Genomic DNA, 15,555 nt, shown 5'->3' with positions numbered 1-15,555 from the left:
TATATTCATCGCGCGGTTGAGACGCCCTCTGTGTGAAACTATACTTTACTACCACGAGACTGTTTTGTTGTTCTATAAATCTTATTATAATATATCTATTTAAGTAAAATTAAAACCGATAAATATATTAAATACCATAACTGCACATTGTGTTATTCCTCTGTACCCTGTAAACTCACTGCTTTATCCCACTCTTATGGGGTGGACAGAGGGCATACGTTCCATCTTACATACATTAATTTCAAACTCGGCCATTACACATAGATGCAGTATAATCGCTAACATTCCTTGTAATGTCATCATTGTCTTGCGCAGCGATCCATCTGCATGTATTATTTGAGTTCGCAGTAGATTTTCCATTTCCATAATTCCTGCCCATCTCTGTGCTAATTTTATGACTGGCGATCGAGTGTTTGGTTGCCATTATCGAGCTGGCTTATTGATCTGTACTAATATAATAAATCGAAAAGGTTTGTTTATTTGAATGCGCTAATCTCTGAAACTAGCAATCGGATTTGAAAAATTTCGCTCTTTCCTTAAGAAAAGTTATGGACTGTTCTACATCACAAATAATCATGCTACCACTAGAGGAGAAGCCGCGGGGCATAACTAATATATGGTCAGTCAGCTTTTTGGTTTGATGTGTGGAATAGGTTGTGGGTGTCGTAAGAGGCGACTAAGGGAACTTAATAGTCGATGGATTGGCAGCAGCGTCCCTCTTAAAACGTCACCAAAGCCTAACTGCGGATGCCAACCCGCCTACTGACATTTAATTAATAATAAAATTAAATTAATAATAATTTTCTCATAATTAATTTATAACGTGAATTTTGACATCTTGTAATTATTTCATAAATTATATATACATTATAAATTAATTTAAAAATAAACTTTGTTATCTAATAATTTCCTTAAAAGGAAATTAAAAATTTTATTTCGACGAATCAAATTTAAAATCGAATGCTCTACGGTTCTACTAAAATCTTATGATTCAACCATTCTCGCGGCTTTGCTTGTGTAGTGTTGCCTTTAAATTGAAATTTTTGAAAACCCTTTCTTACCTTATTTTTAATTTAAAAGTTTAACATAGGTTTATTAATAAATAAACTTTATTTAATAAACCGGTGTTCCAAATATCATCTTTCTAGCCTTAGCTGTGCGTTGATAGTCCAGGCAAATTATTTTATAATGATTCAATATAGCAACACGTTAATTTCGTGTTTCCTTTTGACACAATTGCTCGTAGCTATTGAAGGAGAATTCCGGCGTACGAACAATAAATCAAACGTACTAACTAATCTGTTACAGTTTTGTGTCCCTACGTGTAACACGTGTTTTTAACTGAATACAAATATGAGATTGAAAAATGTTCAACAACTGTGAAACAGATTTTCGTGATTCTTTTTGAAACTGAGGGCCTACCATGAAATGTTTTCCGAAATTTCGGAGCCAAACGAAACAGAAATTTGATGTTAAAATTACATAATACATGCCATTTGGAAATATTAAAAATGTTAAAATATTGTTCCTTTTGACTTTTATGATAGATTGTATGACGAACGAAATGTTAAACTCCATTTATTGATTCGATTTTGGTATAAACAAAAACAAGAAAATTGAGTACGAAATTTCGGAATTTCATTTCATGGTAGACCCGCTGTTTACTCCTATAGTAGTAACGTAATAGTTCTGAAGTCAGATTTTTTAATGCGACAAAAATCTCTTATTTAATGTGTTGTTTTAATTTAATAAAATGAATTACCGGTGTGTTGGACTTTGTGATTTATTCAGCTATTATTATGTGCATGTTGATGAGGGATTGTTTGATCATGGGTAACTTTTTTTTTATACGTTTTGTTCTACTTTATGTTTTAGCTTATAATGTATTTACGAGCAGTAGAATTAATAAAAGCTTTTTATGTGTTTTTCTATCATGCATATACATACACACACCTGTCCTTTTTGGGCATGCATTTATGCATCAATATAAATACGAATATTAAAAAAAAAATTGTCGTTTTTGTATATAGTTAATATTAAAGTTTCGTGTTTTTTTATTTTAAATTAAGCTTCGGGACGCGTCATATTAAGGCCCGAAAGATGAATTCAAAATAGGTTTTCATATGTTTTTCTATCATGTATTTATACATTCCAGCCTTCACCTTAGATGCATTAATGCATGATATAAAAAAAATGTGCACACAATGATGGGAAGTTAAAGAAATTATCTTATTTTTGTTATTTAGGTGGATAGAATGGTGTTTTTCTTACGTTTTAAACTATTGATTCAATTTAAATAAAATTAAAAAATTTTATTTGGTTATATTATAGATTCATGCATTTAAATTGGGAGGGACACACAGACTTAATGTATGTAGACAATATACGTATGTAAATTGAAGTGACGACTCCAGTTATATTTTTCCAGTTATTCATTTATATTGATTGCGACCGATCCCCAGTTCGACGCACCCGTGACTGGAGTCGACACTTCAATTTACATTATCAATAAATTCATGCCGACTTGTTATTCAGTATATGTACTATAAGGCACCATATGTCAGGACCTCTAACTTAACAATAGGTTACTTTTTACTTAATTCACGTTGATAAACATAAGTGATCAGTTAGTGTAATTTCATTAATTAATTATTAATTTAAAACATACAATATTTTTAACTTAGATTCCAAAAGGAAACTAAAAAAAGGGTAAAAATACAGAAAAAGCAACGACGATCTCTACACCTTTAAGAATGTAGATGTAACTAAAACTAATCGTAATAAAGAACATAAAAGAACTATTACAAAACCTCAAAACACATTGAGCAATTAACTAAACAAGTCTACCGTTGTGTCGGCAAATATATCCGGACCGACTAGATACTCCGACTTGGACGCTATCAGCGCCGCTGCAATCACAACTCGCCCGCCGAAACCGAAAGTGTGCCAAAGAGAGGGGCAAGTTGGCCAGTCACTGGCCTTGGCCCCCTTCGCTGTTACGTGACGCCGTAATAGTTTACAACAGTGCGACGTGACCGCTCATGAGATGTTTTGACGCGGCACTTAACTATGTGCTTATTACTACCCTGTGCGTTATATCATATTAGAGTTTTCCAGCAATTTTGTACACGTGACCAGAATGAAAAGCATATATCTTTTTTTTTCGTCTCGAATAATACATGTATGCCAAATGTTATTGCAGTTAATCGAGTCGTTAAACGCCTATAAAATTGCCAAAAAAATACTAAGCACTCTCATCTTTATAATATCAGTAAGGACACAAGTAATAGGTTCCTAAAACAATTTAATATATAATTAAAAAAAAATTACGGATTCAACAATACAACAACAAAGTATCGATTATACTTAATTAGTAGATGATCTTCACTTTCTATTTAGATTTTGGGAGCAATTTTTTCAACATGAACTTATAAGTTTCCAGCAATCAGCTTTACTACCAGTGAAGCTGATTATGTTTATGACGTCCCAATTTATTTAAAATATTGAAAGATAATATTAGAAGTAGTTGAAAATTTTAATTTTGTAAATGTGTCTTTTTATAGTTGATATCGCAAATACGACTCACTAATTAATTTTGTTTAACATACTTTTTAATTCCCAATTACTATCTACGCTAAAATTATATCTTTTGTTATAGATCTGGTTCAACGAAGCCCCGACGTCCAGATCGCGCAGTTTACGTGCCGAGAGCTTTACGAGTCGCAGAAAATACAACAACAGAAGATCCAAAACAGGAGACTAACCACAGGCGGCAAAGCCACAGCGCTGACGGAGCCAAATGTCCTAAATCGCCTGCATCGAAAGAAAAATTCTCGCATGGCACCCCAAAGAAGTCTCTAGATAAAAACTTTTGCAACGTGTACACACCCCCTCACCTCAGGAATCAAAGATCTCACACAGCTCCAAGCATAGACCAAGCGACGGCGAGCGATACAATCGAATCTGTGCCTTCAGCTTGCCAAGTGCCAAATAGTGATAGTGCAATATCGTTTAGTGATAATAGTTTTAACGACGTAGAAGTAGGTGAAAATTTTTATATAGGTGATTACTTCGCAAACGGTCAGCTAGGGTTCTACAGCCCGAATTACTACAGTGAGTATTCCGAGGACTACACTGATAACGGGTGGAGACCAAATGAGCCGGACGAGACCATGGCTTTAAACGAAGCGAATCAAAGCAATATTATTGATAACGATTATTTATACAGTAAAGATGAGGATGTGGAAAAGAACGAGTTGAAGCGGGCCTCGCAGGAGATAAATAGAAGTAGCAAGAGAATAATCAAACAGAGTTTCCATTCTGATGTCCTAGTCATATCGGATCCTGTAGAGGAGCCTAAGAGCGAAAAGAATGAGGTACTCTATGTGCCGGACGTAAAGGAACCAGAGCCGAAGAAGTTGAAGCCTAAACTAGAGGCTAAGGTGTCTCTAAAGCGCGAGGAGAACGATTGGGATGCTGTTTACGATGAGAGCGGGGAGTGCTTGGATCCTTCCTTGCTTGAAGAGTTGACGTCGACTGTTGGGAAGGTGCACATAAGTAAAGCGAAGAATAACTACGAACAGTACCAGACGCGAGGACAGGCGCTTTTCAATGGGCCGTATGATGAGACGTTCGCGCATGTCGTGGAGGTTTACGACTTTCCCAGCGAGTTTAAAACGAACGATCTCCTATCAGTGTTCAGCGACTATAAGGACACCGGCTTCGAGATAAAGTGGGTGGACGATACGCACGCGTTGATAGTCTTTAGCAGTGCTAAAATTGGTAAGTTGATTTTATTTTTCTATTGATGTACTTCTTGCAGGTTCACAAATATTTCCGACTTGTAATTAATTACTAGCTATATCTCACGGTTTTACTCACATGAATTAGGATTTGTCCTACCTATTATTATCTAATATATAATTCATCTTTATCGTGTATCGATTTTATCGATATCAGTAAAATAGAAACCTTAAAGTGCAACATTACTATTACAATGGGTTTGATTCTGAGGGGCCATTTCTTAATACTATCTCTAAAACTAAAATTTATTTAAAAGTTATTGTAAGGATCCTTTTCTAACAAATGTAAGTCAAAATTAAAGTAGTTTTAGTTTAGAAGGGCCTATAAAGGAGTAATCTTGCGATGTTATTAAATTAAAATTAAACTTAAGAGATTTTTTTTCTGCTTAAAACATTTCTATGAAACTATTTTGAAATCGCATATTATTATGTCCGTTCTCTTTCAACCTCGTAATTACGGCTTCTTGAAAAGAGCTTCGCTTAATTTACTTTTTCACCATTGAATAATGAAGTGAAACTTTATAAATGCTCATTTCATCTGACTTTATTAAAGGAAGGGGTGACCCATTCTATGTTATGTGGTCCCGGCATAGAATGGGCTACCCTTTCTTTTCCCGTGGGTGTTGTAAAGGGTGACTAAAGGAAAGTCGAAATAATAATTCAATGGTTGAAGGATGGGTAAAAGCGTTCTTCTTAAAATATTACCAAAGCCTAACTCCTACCTACTAAGTGTGGCAACTACTGGCAAAACTCACCAAAGATTCCTCTTTAGGAGTTAGGCTTCCGCCTATGTTCAGCGGTGGACAGACTGTTGATATGATTATCTGACTTTATTTACAAAGAAGTGACGTCCATAATTGTTATTATGTTAACTTCCTAATTGGTATTTTAATTATTAAATCATAATTAATTGATCATTAATTGACAAAATCGATCTGAATGTTTTGTAATTAATAAATCATAATTAATTGGCGATAAATAACAAGATCGATCTGAATGCTAAACGTAACATAACGAACTATCTGAATGTTTAATCCCAAACATTAAGAGTCGGAGCGAAAACATTGCATCATTATTAACCTATTAGCGATCCAACCTGGCTTCGCACTGGTAGAAAAATATTATCTTTATATCTTAATAATAGCCTATCTTACTCGCTGATAAAGTAGCTTCCTATAGGTGAAAGAATTTTTAAAATTAGTTGAATAGTTTTTGAGTTTATCCATTACAAAGAATGAAATCAGGGGGAGATTTTGTACAAAAGTCGTTTGTTTGGACACCTCTATCCCAATCGTGTTTCTACCATAAAGCAGTTGTGTTTGCATGGCTGTGTTTCGGTTAGAAGGGTGGGATATGGCAGTGAATTTACAGAGTACAGAATAATAACATCTGATTTCTCAGGAATGGCAACGCGTGGGGGGTATCATGGGCGAAACAGTATACTCTGTTATGTCCATGGTACTGCTCATGTCTTTAGGCGACGGTTACCACTTTCCATCAGGGGGGCCGTCAGCTTGTTTGCCATTCTAAGTTGTATATAAAAAAAACTTTTATTACTTATTATGCATGGCAATTTTTCTTTTCCATATACAAGTGTATTATGCTTTTGTTCCTTCGTAATTTTTTTAATTTATTAAAATAACCTCGCTTGTACAATTGGTTTCCACTAGCGGTATACCTATGTGGGATGATAGGTGAGGATAAAGTCAGGTCAGTGGGCCCAGTTGCTAAAGTTGGGTAGATCGTAACAAATTTGGCAAAATTAATTAATCAACACGGTTTGCACTGGGATCATTTTTATATTATTGGCAATAACTGTTAATTCCCATTACTAAAAACTCCCAATGCTTCTAATCAGCTCTTACGACATTCTGGAATGATAATTTCGTTTTAGACCGATCACAATGTATTCTCAGTAGGTCATTACACTAGGAACATTGTTTAAATCTCGTTAAATTATTGTTTGCTAAGCTTGTTCTGAATTAGATAACTAGTTTCCGGTGTCCGAGTTAAATATAGTTGGTTAATGTTAATTATCTGCTATAATTGTCTGTTAACTCCGTTACAACAGTTCTAACTTGGCTGGAAACTATTTACTCTAGATTTTGTAAGAAATGTCACTAACTCTCTGATGATGAGTGTATACTCATACCAGTAACATCCGCTTAGTATATGCATGTGTGTCTGTATGTATATGTATGTGTATATATGCATATCTGTGTATATGTATGTATAAAGATGTAAGTTTAGTATATAGAATTAGGATATAAGTTTATAATTGTTTAATAAGCTGTATGTACAAGAGCGCAAAGCTGCAGACAAACTGCAATGCAGTTTCGCAGCACTAAGAATATATACTATGTAACTGTTTACTTGAAATAAATAAATAAATAGATGAAGCACAGTGGGAGCGTTACCATGTTGGATTCTTGTATGTTTAGTGAATGTTCAGTGGAAATGTCTAGTACTATGTTCACCACGATGGCAACAGGTGACGAATGTTGTGCGTTACTCCATTTTTGTAATGGATGACAATGCAATGGTAACCTCACCTGCGCTAATGGTAAATGCAGGCAAGGCACTAGTGAGGGATGATAGGTGAGAATTAAATGGCAGGTTAGTTGGTACATCGTGATAAATACACCACGAATTCAGCACGATAGTTTTCAGAGGGGGCCACGTGGAGGTCGACCTGTCGAGATATACCCTGACATCTATATATTTATATGAATAAAGAGGTTAATCTTTATCTTAAGTATCTATTTAGTCAGTGGTTTAAAATTAACCAAACATGAATTGTAACTCAGAGACTGAAATGAAATTATGGATAATATAACATACTTGTTAACAAATATAAAACATTTCAAATCAAATAAAATGTAGAACAAGCTATTAAAGACGATTATGTATATTTTAAATTAATTACATTAATTATAAAATGATCTAATAAAAATGTTTTGCGGTCGCAATCGAACGTTATCAGTGATTACGCCATTCACATATTAATGACTGAATGTAACCGCATTAAAGCGAGCTATTATAAGTAAAAATAAACAAGCTCACGACTATAACGATTCATTCAAATTTTATTTTATTTATTATCAGACTAGCGACCCGTCTCGGCTTCGCACGGGTGGACATTTTTACATTTTAAAAAGCGGCCATTAAGGCTGCACACGCGACTGAAGCTTAAAAATGGAGTAACTTCTCCCGTTTTCCCAACATTTCCCTTCACTGCTCTGCTCCTATTGATCGTAGCACGATGAAAAGTATACAATAACCTGCCCAGGAGTATGAAGAATATTTGTACCAAATTTTGTTAAAATCCGTCGAGTAGTTTTTGTTTCTATAACGAACATACAGACAGACAGACAAAAATTTTACTGATTGCATTTTTGGCATCAGTATCGATCACTAATCACCCCCTGATAGTTATTTTGGAAATATATTTCATGTACAGAAATGACCTCTCTATAGATTTATTATAAGTATAGATAACAAGATCTATTTTTAGAACTAGTCTTAAAATTATTTTAGTAAAGAAGGTTAGAAGTTAATAGACCATATATATATATATATATATATATATATATATATATATATATATATATATATATATATATATATATATACAGGCAGTCCTCGTACTTACGGCATGTTAGGTTCTCGAAATACGCGACGTAAATCGAAACGACGTAAGTCGAGACATATTTTTTCATATGTTTACATGTAAAACTCAAGGGTTAGGTTCCACACGGACTCGAAATAATAAAAAAAACTGCATTTATAACAAAGGACGTACTTTATTATTAAAAGTAAGTTCTTAAAATAATTATATATTATGCACTTATGAAATTGCTAGTTATTTTTGGTATTTGTGTGTTATTAATTTTAATAATAATTATAAAACTTATACATATGTAATGATAAATAATAAATTAAACTTTTGGCTTAAAGAAACTATCAATTCTAGATTGCTTGGACTTCTTTCTTCTTGCTATCATACAGATCTTGGTAACATGATAGGCTGCACAAATTTTGTTATTAACGTTAAAACTTCTCTCAAAATTAGGATCATTTTCTTCAAAAATTTTCATGGCATTCTTCAAATTTGCAAAGGCTACGGAAAGTTTTTTAGTGTAAGTTCTTTTTAAAATGTCACTAATAGAAGAAGCTATTTCTTGTGACTCGAGTGCTTCCTTTTGTACTTGTGCCTCCAATTCAATAAGATCTTCATCAGTCAGTTCTTGCGAATGTGAGCTTAACAGATCATCAATATCATCAGTAGTAACTGCAATGTCAGGCAAACGGTTAGCCAAATGAACAATGTCAGTTGTGATCTCATCGACATTTGGTTGATCTGTAGATGTAGAACTTTCAGATGGCTCAAAAAAAAATGGGCATAACTTTTTCCACACTCCTTTTAAATTGTTGGGTGTCACCTCATCCCATGAAGTAGCAATATTTTTTACGCATTGCAATATTATAACTTTTCCAAAATCTCTCAGCTCCATGCCATCATTTTCATTAGCCTTTACAGACTGTGAAAAAGTTTTCCTGAGATAATAGGCCTTAAAAGACGCGATAACTCCTTGATCCATCGGCTGTAACAACGAAGTGGTGTTGGGAGGCAGGAACACGACTTTGATTTGAGGATAATATCGGCAATACGCACAGGATGGCCGGGAGCATTGTCCAAAATAATAAAGCTTTATAAGCCAAATTATTGTTTGAACAGTACTGTTTCACTTCAGGTATAAAATGCTTAGTAAACCATTCTTCATATATATATATATATATATATATATATATATATATATATATATATATAACTGGAAGAGTATATATATATATATATATATATTTTCAGACCTATAAACTAAAAGGGGTTTCAATTTAAGATCACCTTCAACATTCGAACCCAATAACAACGTCAAACGATCTTTAGCCGCTTTAAATCCAGGCATAGACTTTTCTTCCTGTGATATAAAAGTACGAGAGGGCATTTTTTTCCAAAACAAACCAGTTTCGTCCACGTTAAAAATTTGTTTAGGCGAATAGTCTCCACTTTCGATAATTTCCTTTAATATTCCAGGAAAACTCTGAGCAGCCACATGATCGGCACTAGCAGCTTCTCCTTGCACTCGAATGTTATGTAACGAATATCTCGTTTTAAAGCGCATGAACCATCCGCGACTGGCAGAAAAACATTTTGTTTCGTCACTATTATTCTCGCCACGTTTATTTTGCAGTGTGTTGATGATACTCAGCGCCTTATTTTGTATAATAGCCAAACTTAGAGGAACCCGTCGCTGAGTTTGATCTTGAATCCAATTGTACAACAGTTTTTCCATTTCATAAATTAAAGCATTCCTTTTGCGTATAATAGTGCTGTTTGAAGAGACGGAAGGAAGAGCTGTTAAGAGTTTTTCTTTATCTTTCAATATTGTTTGTACCGTCGTGCGTGATAAATTAAGTTCTCGTCCAATAGATGAAGTCGAATAACCGCGATCTTTGAGTTTTAAAATCTTATATTTAACCTCCATTGTAATTGACTTTCTTAATCTCTTCTTCACTTTATTATTACTGTCTTATTTAGGTGGCATTGTTTAAAATTCACTTAAATATGTATGTAAACACAAAAACTGTCAAAGATGCAAAAAAACTAATTTATTACGTCTTGATTGTCCGTTGTCCCTGAATGTACTAAACAAAATCAGTGACATTTGCGGGGTATTCCCCGCACGAGACGACACCGCGCCCCGCCCGCGCCCCTCACGGACATTGACCTTGCGACAAGTGAATTCTCCGATATGCCGGAAATCGAAACAAATGACGTATGCTTGAGGAATAGTGTCAAAACATTGTTTGACGTAACTTGAAACGACGTAAATCGAAACGACGTAAGTCGAAGCCTGTATATATATATATATATATATATATATATATATATATATATATATATATATATATATATATATATATATATATATATATATATATATATATATGGCGTTCGGTGAGGACGGCGACAAACCAGGGAATGGTTATTATAATTTTCAGTCATCGTTCTGACGAAATGCCCTTATCACAGGTGCAGGGGCATCTTCAGCTATCACTTTAAAGATAGTGTTGGCGTTCTACTCACTATGGACGCGACTTTCTTACGAATGATGGCAAAATATTATTGGAATTGTCAGTGTTTTTATTAATGGGTGATAATGGAATCGCCGTGTGATCCCGGCATAGAATAGGCCACCCCTTTCCCGTGGGTGTCGTAAGAGTCGAGGAAGAACGAGGGATGGGCAGCAGCATCCCTCTTAAAACGTCTTTAAAAGCCTAATTGCCGTTGTCAATCCGCTTGCCAAGCGTGGCAATTACTGGCAAAACTCCCTTTACGGAGAAGACTTATGTTCAACAGTGGACAGTTAACGATTGTACTAATAATAATAAAAAAATAAATAGAACGGTAAACCAATAGCGCATATAAAGAATTAACCGAGGGGGTTTTTAGGAGAAACCGCGTGGAGGTCGACCTGATACAATAATAATGTATAATATGTAAAATAAATAATAATATACCCTATATATTTCCCCCCGACAATTTTGAGATAGGTGAATATTTGATTGCGACATTATCAAACGAAGAGGAGGCGGGGGTTGTTAATAATGGGGTCTACCCCATGGGGTGAACCCATTGCTAGCTATAACCCTATCAAGTCGCTCTCCACGTCGTTCTGGACGCCCTAATTCTTGTTAAATTTATTACGATAGACCAATTTATCTGCTTTCATCCTCGCCTATTATCCTTCACTGGTGCCTCGCCAGCGTATACCGATATTGTAATTCTTTTGTTATCAATAAAAAAAAAAGATGTTATAAAACAGTTACAAGTTACAAATATATACTAACATATATTAATTACGCAATGGCCGTACAAACAAAATGATAACCGTTACAAAGTAACGTTATCCCACTGTTTCGCGTGATGTCCGAACGTAAACCGTTTTTATAACGTTAAACATATTTGTTTACGGTTTAACTCGCAGGTAAACTGTCAATAGAACTCGCATGTTTAGTCGCTGTATATTTTCATTTTTATACTTCTGTCTGTGATGCAACTATGTTTTTTTAGAGTAAATATGATCTTACATAAGTATTGGTTTGTGACTTTGTGACCGCGAACTTATTGGTTAGGAAATGAAATGATAAATTTTCTTTTTTAATTTGTCATCTTGTTTTTTCCGATCGTGTTGGAATTTCTATTGAAGTTTCATTATAAGAAGGATCAGTCTGATTCGAAGTTTTAACAAAAAAATATAAGTATATTTAACTAAGTAGTTACAAGTACGTAACTATATACCCAGTGGGGAAAGGGATAGTTAATAATGCAATTTTTTATGCAACTTAGAATGACAAACAAGCTGACGGCCCATTTGATAGAAAATGGTAACCGTCACCTATAAACATGAGCAGTTCCATGGATATAACCTATTTTTCCCCTATCGGTTGTCGGTTCTTCAAGCTATATAACCAGCCTATTGCCACTTCAGCTTGTTTATTCTTTATTATTATTGTTTTCTTTTTTTTACCATTTACATGATTAACATAAATACATAAGAAATATACGAGTACTTAGTATAAATATTTAATTTCAGGCACCTATTGATTAATACACTAAGATATAAAAGAAAGTTTGAAAAATTTTTAATACTCTACAGAAAAAAAATCCAATGAATTATATAGCCTAAGAAAATAAGACATTGAATCGGAGGCGATCAACAAAAAGCTATGATACGAGCACAAACTAATTCTACCAACCACCCGGTTAAATGTTTATATTTGTATTTATCTATTTAATCTAGTTTTTCTCCAAGATTTCATCCTCGTTATCGGGATTTAAAAATTGTGTGAGACAACAAGTAGGGTCTGTCCTTGTCTATTTAAAATACTATATGTATACCAAGCATGATGAATTGTTGAGACTCTTAAAGGTAACAGTCGCTTTTACATATTGCACATACGCGTGGCTGAAGCCGCGGTATAGTGCTAGTTACAATATAATTTATTTTAAACTACAAAATATTGTATAATATAAAATGTGAATATTTGTATTAATTGAAAATAAAATTATATAAATCGTTAACATAATCGATTAAATACGAAAACAAGTCCATGTAATAGACATAAATAATCATAAAAACACTGCTATTCTAAAATCAATTTAAAAAAATACTTTTGGCATAACGATGGCGATTTAGTCTATATTTTCCCTTTTTAGGATTCCGTACTAAAAAGGTACGAAGGAACCCTTATGTTCAGACTTCGTACATCCGTCTCTCACAGCGTTATATTTCAGCAAACTATCTTTAATCTAATATTTGAAATGGTTTTTTATGTCATTGGCCGACACCTTTTACAATAGAAATCATTGAATTTTTTTTTTATTTTATTTGCTAGGAAGTCCGAAACGGATATTTAAAACTTCAAAATTGACTAGTCCAAGTGAGATACCATATGAAAGGGCTTTATCTGTACATTTTAATTTTGACTTTTATTTCTTTTTATGATGCGTACTTTTTTAGTTATAGTATCGATAATATGAGAAAACCTCCCTCCCCTCCCACCTTACCTCCGAAGATTCTAAAACTAAAAATTTGACATAATTATAGTTTGTAAAGGTATATGTATATAAATATTACAGAAAAATTTGACGATGTTAATTAGTTCCGTTTATGAGAAATTATCAAAAATTCTCTAAAAAAAATAGTTGTTAGTTGTGGTCCTGTTTTTAACCAAAATTGTGACCCGAAATAAGAAATTACAAATTGTAATATATAAATGTTAATTAAACAGAAATAATAATTATTCGGTGTCATTTTATCTCATATTATATTATGTATTTAAATATGGAACCCTCGGCGTGTGGAGTTAAACTCACACCTGACCATTTTTTTTTTTATTTTAGATGTCGCTTGATACTATCTCACATCTTAAAAAAAAACATACGTATATTAAATTATTGTGGTCATAATATGCTTTTTGTGGCTGTCAAAATACTTTTTTTTTTGTGCTCAATTTGGCAATGATCCGTCTAGATCCTTCTGGATTGTTAACTGTAACAATGCTTCAAATGATAGCCAGTGTTGTCTATGCATAACGTGATGCAATCCTAACGTATTGTTATGAGTCGGTTGACGTAACATTAACGCTTGATAAAACTGTAGTGCACAGCAATAACTGCAGAACAATTGCATTACCACATCGTTAATATTTGCGATTTCAAATCGACAACCACGAGTACTCTTCCTATTTATTAAGCGACGTCCAAAAAGAATGACATTCTCAATGTGTTTGTACTTTCTGACAATTCTTATTTCAAAATGCAACTCTTTTTTTATTTTAAAATGGGTCATTCTTGTTTTAAAAAGAATAAACATTTATCGTGGATGAGGTATTTCAGAGACACGTTACAACGTTAAACGGAATTTTGATCCATAAAAAACGTTTTTAATCGTGACAAGTTGTACCAGTATAGGTAATACATTAAGTATCTTGTAACATTCAATTGTTCATAATCAGTGTTTAAATTCTGTTCAAACATCTCCTTAAAGCGCTTCCACCTCCTTCAGTAACAAGATATAAAGGAAAAAAATTGTAGAATCGATTAAATCCTTTTGGAAGTTTAATAGATATTTCCTATTTATAGTATATCATATCAGACTTTAAGTGTTTACTTCTGAACATAAACCTCACCTTGGGGGTTTGCCAATAGTTGCCATGCTTGGTAGGTGGTTGGTGCAGTTAGGCTTTAGAGACGTTTAAAGAGAGATACTAGTGCCCATCTCTCACCCTCCTATATTCGCCTCTTACGACATCCACGGGAAAGGAATATTTATGGTTGTTTAATAGACATTTCTTGGGGGGAAAGGGATTGTTAGTAATGGAGACTGAGAATCCCATTGCTAGCAATATACTCAACCAGGTCGACTTCCTCGCGGTTTCCCGTGGAAACTATCATGGTTAATTGCTGATGAATTCATCATGATGGGCTAACTGACCTGTTTTCATTCTCATCTATCACCCTTCACTGGTACTCCGCCAGCGTATCCCGTTAGCGCAGGCGGGATTACCATACCATTTTCACCCATCAAAAAAAAATAGACATTTCTTAGTATAAAGCTATTGCTTTGTAATATATCTATTGCAACAAATTTTCGTGTTTCACGAACAATGTATTGGTGCAATAAATGTATACAAACACGACGATTGCAGTTGCAATGAAATACGAGTAAAATAACAATAATTTTGCAATCAACTTATTGTACGGACCGCAGTGGCATCATAGATTCTGCAACTGCATCCACTATTTATCAAGCTGTCGTAACGTTATATAAAGACTTCGGGTACAGATCAAGAGCGCTTGATCACATCGTGATTCACGACCTACTAACCGTACAAGACATAAGCGTTAGCGTTAGAATAACAACTAAAAAAAATTCACATAATTTTGTAATTTAAAATTTCTAAAAAAAAATACCGACTTCAGTTGTGGCGAAACCAGTTACTTTGATTTAAAAACTAAAATATTAAACGAAGTCTGATAAAATTTCTATGGAATCAATCTGCAATTATGTTCTTCAGTCAGATAGAAATAGAATTTTCTAAATCGGTTTATAAATGACGGAGTTATGAGGTAACGAACATAAAAAAAGAACCGAATTAAGAAACTCTTTGTTTTTAGGTTTGTTGA

At 33.9% G+C, this 15,555-nt stretch overlaps 1 protein-coding gene across 1 annotated transcript in view; it reads left to right on the top strand.

The window, feature by feature from the left end:
• The window catches only part of LOC113522268 (uncharacterized), a 55,675-nt gene that overhangs the window by 21,658 nt on the left and 18,462 nt on the right, over positions 1–15,555 (top strand). Inside the window, exon 5 of the mRNA XM_052900211.1 lies at positions 3,659–4,782. Coding sequence (XP_052756171.1) covers positions 3,659–4,782 — 1,124 coding nt within the window. The remainder of the gene's footprint in view (positions 1–3,658; positions 4,783–15,555) is intronic.

The sequence above is a fragment of the Galleria mellonella genome, unplaced genomic scaffold, assembly GCF_026898425.1.
Source record: "Galleria mellonella isolate WM207_F2 unplaced genomic scaffold, CSIRO_AGI_GalMel_v1 utg1267, whole genome shotgun sequence".
Classification (NCBI taxonomy): Eukaryota; Metazoa; Arthropoda; class Insecta; order Lepidoptera; family Pyralidae; genus Galleria; species Galleria mellonella.
This window is presented reverse-complemented; position numbering and strand designations above follow the sequence as displayed.